At 39.7% G+C, this 14,189-nt stretch overlaps 1 protein-coding gene across 4 annotated transcripts in view; it reads left to right on the forward strand.

The window, feature by feature from the left end:
- The window catches only part of LOC135464745 (homeobox protein Mohawk-like), a 180,814-nt gene extending 167,079 nt beyond the window's left edge, over positions 1-13,735 (forward strand). For 3 of the 4 annotated variants that reach the window (XM_064742276.1, XM_064742277.1, XM_064742275.1), the window contains 3 exons: positions 7,551-7,946; positions 11,750-11,807; positions 12,493-13,735. In XM_064742276.1, coding sequence (XP_064598346.1) covers positions 7,551-7,946; positions 11,750-11,807; positions 12,493-12,580 — 542 coding nt within the window. In that variant the 3' untranslated portion in view covers positions 12,581-13,735. The remainder of the gene's footprint in view (positions 1-7,550; positions 7,947-11,749; positions 11,808-12,492) is intronic. The other variant, XM_064742279.1, reaches the window with a different exon arrangement.
- The last annotated feature ends 454 nt before the right edge of the window (positions 13,736-14,189 follow it).

A 14,189-nucleotide genomic window follows, 5' to 3' on the forward strand; every position in this document is an offset into this window, starting at 1 on the left:
TTTTGATTTCCTGCCAGGGATATTTTGGCCGCATCCCTCTTGCTCTCTTCTGTACCCTGTGACACCTACCACCATCGATAAGATGGTCTTATTGGTCGAGACAGAGCCACCATATTTCCCAATTACCTTTGACAGAGCCAAGGCTATCTTTTTTGATTTCGCTTCGCTAAATTACATCAGTCATAGGGATGCCGGCACAAAATGATTTCGTCGGGGTGATTAGATTTGTATGGATCTCCGTGTTGCGGCGATTGTCTTCTCGGCCATTTAATAGCTTTTCACCGAGGACACTGGCCAGTGCGCAGAGTTCACGAAATGCTTCGCTCGCCTAATACAATTGATGGATTGGATAGGGTATTAATACTGAGGTCTTCTATCTGATTTATGACGTCGTACAACAGACAGGGATGGGCCTGCGCTAGACACGCACCAACATCAATCACATCTTCGCATCGTGGAAATCTCCCAGGCAGAATTATCAGTCGTAAGGTCGTCTGTAGCGGTACAACAATGGCGGAACGAACGGAAACTGACTTTGACTGGACAACAAGGGATTATGGGTGACGAGTTTGGCTGATGTATCTGAACAGACAACTCGCAATAAACACGAATAGTGTCCTGCAGACTATTGGAGGTTTTGTTCCTGAGTGCGTGCTGAATGCGACACGACAAGTAATCCGGTATTGATTAGGTCTGCGTGACATTTGTAAAGCCGTGGCTATCACGCCAGTTTAGCTTAGTTCAACCAAGTCGGAATAGACAATAGAAAAGTTGATGACAATGGTGGAGTTCAGTGACGGAAGACAAGTCTGTGACAAAGGACGTGCATAAGAACAAAATAATTAATGAGTGAACGACCAATAGATATATTTAGCCAAAAAGAACTGTAGAAAACAAGTCCACGAGTTCATCAAAGAAAAAATGAGTGACCAATGAATGAATTCTATCAGGCTAAAACATACGTGAATAATTGATTAGTTTGCTTAATTGGGGTTTAACGCGTAGATAAGAGTATTTTATGTGATACGGTATGAAGGTGGTTAAAAGCTAGGAGAACCCAGCAAAAAGATTAGGCTTCTACAGAACACCATACAAAAACTCCCAACTTAATGTATTTTGGTTGTTGCTTTACGCCATACTCAAGCATTGTTCTCATGTACGGCTGCAATCTGTTTTATGTATAGAGTGCCTGGCAAATACCACCGACCTTTGGTAAGTTACTGATGGACTTGCCCATGTACGTACAGATATGGACACCATATTGGTGGGAAACAAATGGTATTCAATGAACATTAGATGGCGCACGTGAGGATCGTCGACCGCTTGTTGCCACCCCAGGCTTCACAAGCAATGAGAAAGGCGGACGCGCAAGCACGTGGCCACAGTCCACAATTAATTTTCCATTTTTCTTACATGTTAACGTTTTGCCTCACAGCACTGTCCCTAATTCCGCGAGCCCCGAAAGCTCCAGACCTGATGATGCTCGTCCCCTTACACAACTCAAGTCAAATTTTTGATTGGGGCTGACCCATAAATTTGTTCACGAAATTGGCAAACCGCTGATAGGAGTCAAACCCACCCAGGTAGAGTGAAACAGGGCTTTTCACAACTTTTGGCTAGTGTGCACCCACCACCATTCTCTGAAAAACACACATATATTTATACATACAATGAAATTTTGAAGCCGCTGCTACAAAATAATACCACTTAACAAGCATTAAAAAACGAAAAAGGGCAGTACAAAGGAGCAAAAGAAAATATGTCTAAAAATATAGCGATGTGCGTGTATGTAAGAAGTGTGAAATAACTTTTTGGGAAATTGATGTATAAATCACGTAATAACTCCATGGAGTTATCGGAGAGACAGCCCTTACGTATTTTCTCCTGCCCTGAAAGCACATATATTTTATTGAAGAAAAAAAACAAAAAAAAAAGACGCAAACACCCTGATTTCTCGTGAGACAAAGACTCTGGAGTTAGCTGGTAAAGATTACCATAGAATCCAATCAGTCAACTGTATACGAAACAAAACATCTTGTAAAATACAAAAATAGACCAAAATAGATTAGGGTGTATATTTTTTGTAACGTCTGTTCTACAGAATACATTAAATAATAATCTAGCTGTAACGTTTTTATCGCCATGGTGATAGAAGACATCGGTGGTCAGACTTGTATAAAGCAGTAACACTGCTTCGGATTAACTGGCGCCTTATCAACCAGGTTGAGAGTTCATATCCAGCTCACTGACTTTGATTTTATGTTTTTGGCGGAGGAGGGGGAGGGGTGCGTGTGCGCGGAATGTACCTGGAATATGCTAGAGTATGGCATTGGACCTCAATAAAATAATTTTGAAATAAACAAATTTTGGTACAGAGCTTTCGTATATTTAAGTTGATTGCCAAACACCCCAGTTTAAGTGAAAAAATGCCCATCGATTCAGAACTTCTGCCACAAAACAGCGTCTGTAAGTGCTAACGTTTCACACGACTGTGTTTGACATGTATACAGTGTACGGTTATGTGTTCATTGGGAGTAACAGACTGGGGAAAGGCGGACAGCTGTAGTAATAAAGTAGTATTATATAGGCAACGGATAACCGTAAATTTTCCTGTATACCAGCGCAATTTACTACACTCACAAACAGAAGGCTTGCCGTCGCCATATACTATTAAGCTCTGTGCTGCGTAAAAGGCCACTTAAAGTTAAAGGAAGCTAAAATATAAACAAAGATTCATCAAACAAACAACTGAACACTATGCGTACAAGTACTTTTATTTATTTTTTCAGATTTTTTAAGAGTGCTGCAAGGCATTCATATATTTCAATACTGTGCTGGGCTTTATGAGCCATACTGAAATTTTGTCCCGTTTTACAACTTGCAGTTGCAAGTACAGAACCACATATACGTAGCTAATATACCGACGTAATACCGACAGTATAACGGTTGCCATAGAAGTTATAAGGGTCGTAACGCTACGTGCGCTTTATGAAATACGTTCAAGAACTACACGAATGTAATTTCAGTTAAAAAAGGAACATGTAACTATAAAGACATAGTAAGGTTCCCTCGTTTTCTTACCCTACAGTTTGCCCACTTGAGAAAAGTGCGCGCTTTGAATGGCCAGTTGCATTACTGAAGTTAAATGTTTCATGCACACTCTGAACGGATATCTCGCCTGTTGCCAAGAAGAAAGAAAAGTTGCCACAAAACCATAGCGCTACTTAAGGTATAAACACCACTAGAAGGCTTACTGTGCACGGACACACGTAGTGCTTATGTACTAAAAATGTCAATAGCATTACTGGGTAAACAATACTACTAATCTAAAGTGAAACAGGCGTTGTCATCATTGTGAAGGCGCATGTATTTAACGACTTATATTAAAATATTGCTCGAAAAGTGATTCTTAAGTAACAAACAGATGTAAATCACAAGTGTATACCGTGAGCATTTGTTGCAATATGCCATCACGGGTCAGCTGTTGCTAGGTCGAGCCGCCATGACACGGGAAGACAACCGATAACATGCTAAACGTTGAACCCTGTTTACATCCGGAACAGAATTTTTTACAACACGTTTCTTTTTATTTGCCAGCCTGCTGAGCTCTAGACATGATATACCTTTGTGAGTCTCAGTACTGGTATATCTTCCTTTCGTCATCTGATGCCGGTGGCATGTGACAAGCTGTATTTTAAATGTCAGCAGAAAGTTCTGCATCATTAAGCCTTGGCGTACTTTAAAACTAGTCTGAAATTTTCAAATAGCCACGGGTTTTATGGGTGGGGCTAACAAAGAGAGATACATAAGAACTGTGTACAGTTCTAATCACGCTAATCATACGAAGTCAGGGTGTCGATTGCACTCAAAATTCCACCTACATGAAAGTTATTGGGTTACTTTTTTCCCGCGCTGTGGCGATTCGGGTCAAAGCTGAATTGGCCATTTTCTCGACACTTGTACGTTCATTATTATTTCATAAGAGTACGTCATCGAAAAAACGAGAATGAATCAGGGACAACAAGCCGAATTACATTGTAGAGAAAGATTACCCTTTCATTTAACATTGTGCTACTTTTCTCCTGCAAAATATAAAAAATATTTTATAAATTCATGACTAAACTTTGGGACACTTGTCCAAGTGGTGAATTAAAAAACTAAGTCAGGCATAAATTTTAATGCCATTTTGATCCTAATGCAAATCGAGTGACTTCTTTCAGTACCATTGAGAAGTTGAGCTGGATTACATAACAAATATATGGATAACAACTTCTATCTACTCAGTGAGCGACGTTTCGATATAGGCATTATTCATTATGCTTCATAACGGTATTAGTACCTATATCGAAAGGAAAGGAAGTTCGGAGTAAATTCATGCCTAAACCTAAAGGAAATTCATGACGAAACATTCGAACTCTTTGCACAAAATTTAATTAAAAAGTTAGATCAGACTTTTAATACCACTTTCATCATAATGTAAAACAAGTGAGAGTTTAATTCTGGAGTAAATTTAATCTTAAAGCTTAATGCATTTTCCAGCAATCCCGTGACATAAAATCTCCTGACAACCGACATTTCAAGGTCATTGCTGCTCTAGTACTTGACCTCTATGATATATGACCCGAATCATCATTTGCATATTTAATCTTCACCTGGAGCAGTTGACCTCACTATAATGTTTGCCTTGACTCTTGTCACAACTTAAACTTTGACTCTATCTGATTGTAGATGTCCTATAAGGTGTGTCAATCCGTGGACATAGCGATACCACATCCAGGTCACCGTGTGTTTTATTGTGCTCTTGTTTTGCCATGTATTTTACATTATCCATCAGATTATCACGGTCTAATTAATTGCAGTGTCCGACGATCATATTTCTGCCATATTAGTAAATATGCTGCCTCACTAAAAACACTGATCAGCTGTGTGCGTTTGTCTTACAAGCCGTAGATCGGGGGTTCAATACCGGATCGGGTTATACCTAGGAACTTAGCATTGGTATCTTCTATATTACCTGGCCTATGCTCAGGAAAAAGAAAAGATCATTGGTCAGCCTGGTGTCAGTATAATATGTCATATCTCTTCAGTATCCCAGCAGCACGATGAATATACCAGCACTTGAGACGACCCACTAAGAGAAGGCTACCTTAAAACCAAAGTTAGGCAACTGTCACAAAGAAAAAAAATCCATTGCTAATTTCACAGGGCCCAACACGGCGGGAGGTGGATTCGCACCCGTGATTTCATTTGTTTATTTGTTTATTGATTTAATTGGTGTTTTACGCCGTATTCCCACAGTATTTAGGACGGCGGCTAGCATTGTGGTGAGAGGAAAGCGCCCGGGGGAAACCCACGACCATCCGAAGGTTTACCAGTAGGATGCATCCGACAGCCATGGACAAACGCGTGGGCAATGATGTTTTGTCACTTACGCGCCTGTGGCGATGATCTTATACAAAGATGGAAAAATAGGACAGTATGTAGGATGTGTTTGTATACTATGCTGGCAATACCGACTTATTTTCTCCCCAAAGGGAAAGTGTATGTTTTTTTTAATTTAAAAAATTTGCTTCAAGTTCCGGTGTGATCTGTTATAATGGCCCGCGCTGTAGGCTAGGATAAGTGCTACGATGTTTGCCATCAGAAAAATAAATTAGTCAGGTGGAAATGAGTGCAAAAATTTCCTTTTGCCAGCAAATTGAAAATAAATTTGAGCTGACGCACTCTCTTATTTATGTTGCTATGACTGTCAATGTCATCCATTTAGCAAAGCCTGCAGACACAACCATTCTGGTTAGTGTTAGTTTCAACATGTAGGCGACTTGAATTGCCAGTTGTGCAATGTTTTTCAATACAGTTATCATCACAATTATTGGTTTTATCACAATTTATTACTAAAGACTTTACAAATCCTACTTGTCGCTGTCCCGATTCGCGCTCAGCACTGAGATTTTAGAGTGGTCCAGTGTCGGTTTAATGTGACTGGCTGAGGTGTCATTTCTGATGTCTTCGTCATGATACTTCAGTGGCGGCAGCGTTTTGGCGACGTGTGCTCGCCCTGTCACAGGGCGACACAGTATATGTACACACCACTTATGACTCATCGTCGCCATATGACATGTATGTATGCGTGGGATTTTATATCGTACTTAATAATTATTCAGTCATACGACGACTAACTTAATAATTATTCAGTCATACGAAGACAAGGAGTCGTCAGACTCCTCCTTATCGTCATTGTCATATTTTTTTTTTTTTTTTTACTTTCTCTACTATGGAGATTAAAGCTACAAATGTTGATGAAGAAATAGATTGCTATGAACTCGTGCATTCACCAAGACGTCATGTTTCTTGCCGGTCGGTGACTTTAAATGATTCCTTGGTGCACAACAGGAGTGTTATCGTGCGAAACTTGCTGAGGCACAATCCCTTGCTATTCATAGACGAGACTGGAATCTGTATACATGTGGTACATTTATTGTGTGCTACATCCAAGCTTCAACCCCGCTTCAACCCCGCTTCACCCCCCCCCCAACCCCCCCCCCACCCCCCCACCCCCACCCCCCCACTCCGGTCTGGCTACAAATTGCATAGCAATTACGTCTGACACCCATGGAGAAGTTTATATGTATTTAAGCTGACTGAGTTTAAGAAACGATTGAAAAGACAACGATTTTTCCCATGTAACTCCGCACGAAAGTGTAGGTCAGAAGAAAAGAGTGTACAGTTTATTTCAGGGTGGTATTCTTTAGTAACAGACATGTTTGGAACGTTTTTGACTACGCCTCAGCGGCTAAGCTGTGTGTTGCTGTTATTTACGTCTTCTGTAGATTTATGTTGTTAAGTCAGACTATAGAAAGTGTGTAGCAGCAGCCTTTGACCTTATGTCTTTCCAATGTGTGTTTACGTTTCATCCTGACTGCTTCAGTGGATTAATGGTTAGATCGTCCGCCTCAAAGTAGGGATATCTCTGACATCAAACTCAGGTCACGTCGTACTAAAGGCTTAAAAAATGGTACATGTTGCTGCCTCGCTCTGGCCTCAGTATTAACTGGTTAAAGCAGGGAAAGAGGACCGGTTGGCCCAGTGTAAGTATATTACTTGGTGGGGTGTCATGTCTGGTGTCTGGTGCGCTGTGTAAATAACCGGCTGTCCCTAAATAACCGATAACAGCGAGAGGTGGATTAGAACACCCAGCCTATGGTGCTTCGTCCAGGGCCTGATAAAGTCACCGCGAGCCAGGATTTTAACCATCTGTGTCTGTGAGGGTTCGCTTGGTTTGGGTTTAACGCTGCTATCAATTTTATTGTATATATTAACTCAAATCCCATTGCCCACATACCCATAGAAATTTAATACAAATTTTTTTTTAAAATTTCTTTTCCATGCGTGCAGTTTCGCTCTGGCGTATGCAAAGCAAATGTTTCAGCATCGGAGAAATCTTCATAAAACTCTTGAATGTAAAAGCCGTATAGTTGATCATCTCTGAGACGTCTATGTTTGGCTTTGTCAGTTGATTAATTTTTCTTTGTCTCTCTTTATGATTGCAGAAGACCAGCGACAAAGTACATTCCCGGAGAGTAATAACTCTGTTTTGATCTCATCAACATCCGACTCGAATCGACACTCTCAGACGCAGTGTCCTGCACTGTCGCGGGCTGCGGTGGCAGCGCATGCGTCCCAAAAGCTGCTGGTGAACCGGAAATCCGGCCTGGAGGACTCGGTTGCAGAGGATTATGGGGGACCGGCCAAATATAAACACACGATTTTACAGCGTTACCTTAACGATTCTTACCATCACTCCAACATCCACATCGACCCGGAGCCGGTCATGTCCGGCAGGTACAGGCGACAGTCAGGGTCATTAGGATCACGTGACTATGAGGAAATGTCGACGTCATCAGGGTCTACACCGCTAACAGAGGGTAACCACTGTATGTTGGATGGTGAGTGATCTTCACATTATAATGTACTTTTAAAAAAAAAAAAGAGTATATTTTATATACGTGTGCAAATGAGTCACATGCATTAATGAACGGTCGTTTAAATCTGATAAACAGTTTATTTAAACCGTGAGACATCTGATGAAGGAAACGATAAAACTATTAAAGTTTTAATAAGACTAAAAGTGCATGCGGTGATAAACACTTGCGTGTGTTTTGTGAATGATCCTTCTTTCTGTTTTTTTTTGTCCTCTTTCATTCACATTATATATGGAAATCGTGTTTTCGAGGAATACCATTATTAGCAGAAATATTCCTTACTTCTTTTTAACAGCATAAATGACTCGCCAAAATTATCTGCCAATCATGTATGAAATAATTGTAAAAAAAAAACTCTTGAAGGTTGGTAACTTGACTCACGTTGCGTTAGTTGTTAGTGTTGAGTAACGGTGAGTCATTAACTTTGCAACTGGGTTTCAACGCATGCGCGTATATAAGAGACAGAAGCCGTCTCGTAGTTCAGTTTAATGTATTTGGATTTAACGCTGTATTAAAGAATATTTCCCCGAAATGATGATTGACAGGTTTGTGGGTGGAGAAGTGTGAACAAATCCCGGAGAGAAAAAAACACTGGCCCTCTGACAGCTAAATCAAACGTCCGAACTTAAAGCTGTCAAACCTCTAGACTTCAGTTAGCAAAATTAGTGGGCATTTGATTCAAGTTTTCGACATCTGACCACGGGCCGGTTGACGAATTAAAGCGATGCTATAGTCGAAAGGTCCAGCGAGGATTAAAATACCACTTCCACCCCAAGATTCCCATTTCTTTAACCCGATAAACATCTACAAACGTCACTCATTTATATAGGCCACACCATGCACCCAAGGGCAATGTCACACACGTTTGGCTGGGTAATCTCTGTAAACTGCCACTATACATTAAGTTAGTATCTCCTTTGTGCCTCTATCTAAGTTTATTTTTAAAATTCAACTGTAACACTCGGTGCGTTTCATGATCTTTATTTTTAATAATTTAGTAATTTAACGGCGCTAGCATTAAGGTTATTTTTAAAATTAAGCTATTAAACTCCGTGCGTTTCGTGGACTGTACTTTTTAATAATTTAGTAATTTACAGACGCTGGTATTTAAGTGACATGACTGTGGGCTACGCTCTTTAAAAAAAAAAACTGTAAAAGGGACCTGATAACACGTTATGTCTTGACAAGACATTCACACCAAACCCTTTTATTTTATTGATACGTGCATTTTTTTAAAAAGATAAACAGCTAACGGTGCCTGTGGCTGTGAAGACCTTTCCTATCATTGTACTGCACCTTTGAAGCGTTAAAATGACATTAACGGTCGTGAAAAGATTAAATTTAGATTATGAAATTGAATGAACAGTGTATAATTTCAAGGGTCACTTGTTCAGTGTAAAAGTGTCACCCTGGATTTTTCTACGTTCTAACGCGGCCGTGTTACCTGATATGAAGTATGTTGGATAAACTGTGTGGTTATTAAGTATGTAAGCTTGAGGTTTAACGTCGTATTTAACAATCTTAACTAACTTGTATGGATATATGATGGCTTCTTGTGGCAGGGAGAGTTCATGCTATTAAAGTCCTACCGCCACTGAAGTATCATGCCGAAGACACCAGACTTGACACATCTAGTCACATTATACTGACACTGGACCAACCAGTCATGTTTCCTTGATCTAACCTCTTACTGCTGAGTGTCAGGCGAGGCAGCAGCAAGTACTATTTTTAAAGTCTTTGACCCGACCCGCGTTTGATCCCGGGGTCTATCGACTGCGCATGGTAATGTATCACCATGCAGTTGCCCTATAGTGCCAATCTTTTGCCACAAATTAAATGAGATTGCGACGAAAGAAGATAAAATTGCAAAACAAGAAGAATTATTTTGTACATTAACCATGAAATGTGGTTAAAGTACTTCTCGCCAGGTAATTTGTTCATAATACCATATACTTGTAACATTGTTGCAGAGTAGCACACAGCTTTTACACACTGCAACTCATCTCTATCTCATGTATGCGTCCAAACACACATTCGTACACCAGCCGTCATCCAAAATGGACGTTCTGGATCAATAGTCATAAGCCTAATTCCCAAAACGACGTTTAACGTAAATTACTGAAAAAGCGACCCCGAAAGCTGAGTTGGTAAAGCGTCAATCCTGGGTCGGGTCACACCTAAGACCTTAAAAGAGGAAGTTGTAGTTTTCTCGCTTGGCGTTCAGCATTACGGGGATTGTGCGACGACCGCTTGACCCGTATCAGTATGACGGCTTGGCGCCTTACTTGCCTTCAGTGAAGCAGTACTACATAAAAGAACGGTGGAAATCCGTCATGCAACAAGGAGGCACATTACACGTACATACGCTTCGTCGTCATGTGATTGAAAAATTGTTTAGTACAACGTTAAACCACTCACTCACTCACTCAAATCACCAAAGAAATAAGAATGTATATACAGTACGAAATTAGTAAGCAATCATGCAAAAAGAAGTCGTCAGCAGCTACTTAGCGCCATATCTGTCATATATACATAGTACCATAAAACTGTAATACCATATGGCAAATGTGTCACGTGTATAGCTCCACATAACTGTAATACCATATGGCAAATCTGTCACGTGTATAGCCTCACACTATAGCCTCACTCATATGTTTAGTACCACAAAACTGTAATACCATACAGTAAATCTGTCTCATATGTATAGTACCACAAAACTGTAATACCATACAGTAAATCTGTCTCATATGTTTAGTACCACAAAACTGTAATACAATACAGTAAATCAGTCACATATGTATAGTACCACAAAACTGTAATACCATACAGTAAATCAGTCGCATATGTATAGTACCACATTACAGTAATACGATACAATACATCTGTCTCATATGTATAGTACCACATATCTGTAATACCATACAGTAAATCTGTCTCATATGTTTAGTACCACATAACAGTAATACGATACAGTAAATCTGTCTCATATGTATAGTAACACATTACAGTAATACGATACAATACATCTGTCTCATATGTATAGTACCACATAACTGTAATACCATACAGTAAATCTGTCTCATATGTTTAGTACCACATAACAGTAATACGATACAGTAAATCTGTCTCATATGTATAGTAACACATTACAGTAATACGATACAATACATCTGTCTCATATGTATAGTACCACATAACTGTAATACCATACAGTAAATCTGTCTCATATGTTTAGTACCACATAACTGTAATACCATACAGTAAATCTGTCACGTATGTCTAGTACCACATAACAGTAATACCATACAGTAAATCTGTCACGTATGTATAGTGCCACAAAACTGTAATACCATACATCGAATAAGTCATATATGTATCGTACCACAAAACTGTAATGTCGGAGAGCAAATCTGTCACATATGTGTAGTACCACAGAACTGTTTTGCCATATAGCAAATCCGCCACATAGCACCGTTCCGCTGGCGCATATTATGACACAACTGTGACACAATACATCATGCCTGCCATAAATCACCATTTGGTTGTCACACCTATTCACGGTTTTGTGACATAGAAAGTTTCACGGTATTTCTGTCATATAGTACCACGTAGATATGGCAACAGATTTATCCTACAGATAAATCACTTTATCAAACTTAGGACAAACTTTGTCAAATATTATACCTGGAGATGCCAATTAACAGTAGCATAATTGCTTATTCTTCAAGCGTTTCAGTTTTCTTCAGCAGTCTTTTTTTCAATTGCAGATTTAACGGACGAAGTGGAATTGCTGGCGAAAAAACGGAGGCGAACTGATGAAAATGGGTAAGATTGCTGCATGTACAGTATTTAGGTGTGCGTGTTTTCTTGTGTTGTTTTCGTATAGGCTAATCTCTCACTAGTGCGGTTGCTGTGAGTTCAAGTCCAGCTCATCCTCTCACGGCGGTACGTGGGAAGGTCTGCAGCAACCTACAGGAATGGTGGATTTCTCCAGGGCCCTGCCCGGCTTTCTCCAACCATAACGCTGGCTGCCGTCGTATAAGTAAAGTTTTCATGAGTATGGCTTAAAGCGCCAATCAAATAAATAAATAAATCATATCATAGTACTCCATGTTAATATATAATGATTGTTACTGTCAAAATGGTAGATTACGTTGTAATTCGGTTTTGTGTCACGTGAGGAGAATCGTAATAAAATAACACTTTCCTAATGAATTCCAAACGTTTTCCACCAATCATAACCCTGACTATCATCCGACCTTAAAGGAATTATCAATGGACAATGGGCAGATAAAACAGGTATTTGGTAATTCCCTCTTGAAAATGAAATGATTAAATGAATCGATAAAATATAATTGTACACGGCGATAATTAGTGTGGTATTTAACAAGACTGAATTCTGGCGTAACGTTGTTCTTGGTTGTGTTATTTCCGCGACATGGCTGCAATATGGACGAAGCGGCTGTCAATCATTATCATTCATTTATCCAATCTTCTTGTTTTTGTCCAGCAGGAATGCGGAGGAGTACTACTGGAAAGAAATAAGTGCGGCGTTAGCGCTTACAAGTTTGGCAAGGAGTCGGAAAGATTCGGGGTGAATAGAACAACGCCAACTTTTGAAGATTTTCTTCTCTATTTTAATTCTGGAAAATTTTTAATGTGACTTCTGTGAAACAGTCCGAAACGAACACAAAGTTGTTTCTTTATAATAAAGAACAATAATTTGGATTCAGTTCCGGAAAATCCAATCAGCTCACATCAGACGGACGCAATCCACCAATCAGGGGCCTTCATCTTTTATTTTTATTATTTTTTTTGTTGGGTTTATCCTGACAACTGGTATGATGCCGTCATCTGCAACGATCGGCAATGAACAGCCATTGTTGGCAGTGGTCGGCATATGCCAGAGAGCTTCGGCAGTCATCGGCAGCGTCCGCCAAAGTTTAGCCGTCGTGCGCCTTATGTACAAGGGTTTCTGTGTGCGGTAGGCTTATTTTGGCTGCATTGTAGTGCTACCGCTAAACCGACGCTTGTGGTTATGTCGAAAACTTGAACCTGGCAAACTGTTCGCGGCTTTGCAAAGGGTTTTTTCTTTTCTTTTTGTTCGTTTTATTGGAAATGTTATAGAACTCTTGCACAGAGCAACATTTTTTTTCTTTGACAGGGCATGAATTTGCATAATTTGTATGGCTCCATGTTCAGTTAGGTGTTCAGTTAGGTGTCAACTTTGGGTGCGACATTTAATGAATTCACACTTTTTCTTAGGACTGTGTAACATCGTGCATGTGTTGCATAAAGGTCTAAACTGTAGATGTATATACGTCTAGGGGACATAACTCCTCGCCATATATCGCATTATCTTACTTTTCTCCCAGGTGGCGCTTTTTGGAGTCATGTTCATTTTGCAAAATATTTGTTTCTCTGTTTTCTTCAAGGAAACTTGTCAAGATGAAAAATATATATAAAATCAGGACTTTTATTGTAAAAAATGGCGTATATGGTAATTACTGTTATAGTTAGATGATATGCCAAATTTATCTTTAATATTGTTGAAAAAATCGGGCAGCATGAACGAAAGTGTATGACGCATGCGTGTAAGAAACACTGTCAGGTACAGAGTCTCCAGTTGTTATACCTATACAGTTGTATGTCTTCATCTTCACAAGAGAAATGGGGCGTTCTGTTATATTTTAGTGTCCTGTCTGTAATGTATTGTCTGCACGCTATATTAAATCTATACTTTTTCATGAAAAATGATATGCGTATTCATTATTTCGTATTAACATGGCTCCGCTCACAATTCTTGTGGAGATTTGGTGACAGTGAGCGATTTGTGGTGTTCTTGTAGCTGTTTGCGGTGTCCAACGTTGTTTTCCACCAATATTATGTCCACATCTGTATGTTCCGTGTGGAAAAGTTTGCCAGTAACTTGCCAAAGGTCCGTGGTTAACGCCGGACATTCCGGTTTCCCACCCACGTAAAACTGACTGCAATCGTATGGCAGAGAGAGAACAAAACAGAAAGATTATGGAGTTAAACAACAAATAAATGCATAGTAACATCTAATGGATTAAATTTAATGTCAATATATTGACATGAGAATTAAAGTGATGTATATTTAGAGTATTAGATACACGAGGAATTAGTAGATTTTTCAGCTTTCATTGTTCTTGGAGCCTGGATGATAGCGGTTGACAAGTCTTGTAG

The sequence above is a fragment of the Liolophura sinensis genome, chromosome 4 (genome assembly GCF_032854445.1).
Source record: "Liolophura sinensis isolate JHLJ2023 chromosome 4, CUHK_Ljap_v2, whole genome shotgun sequence".
Classification (NCBI taxonomy): domain Eukaryota; kingdom Metazoa; phylum Mollusca; class Polyplacophora; order Chitonida; family Chitonidae; genus Liolophura; species Liolophura sinensis.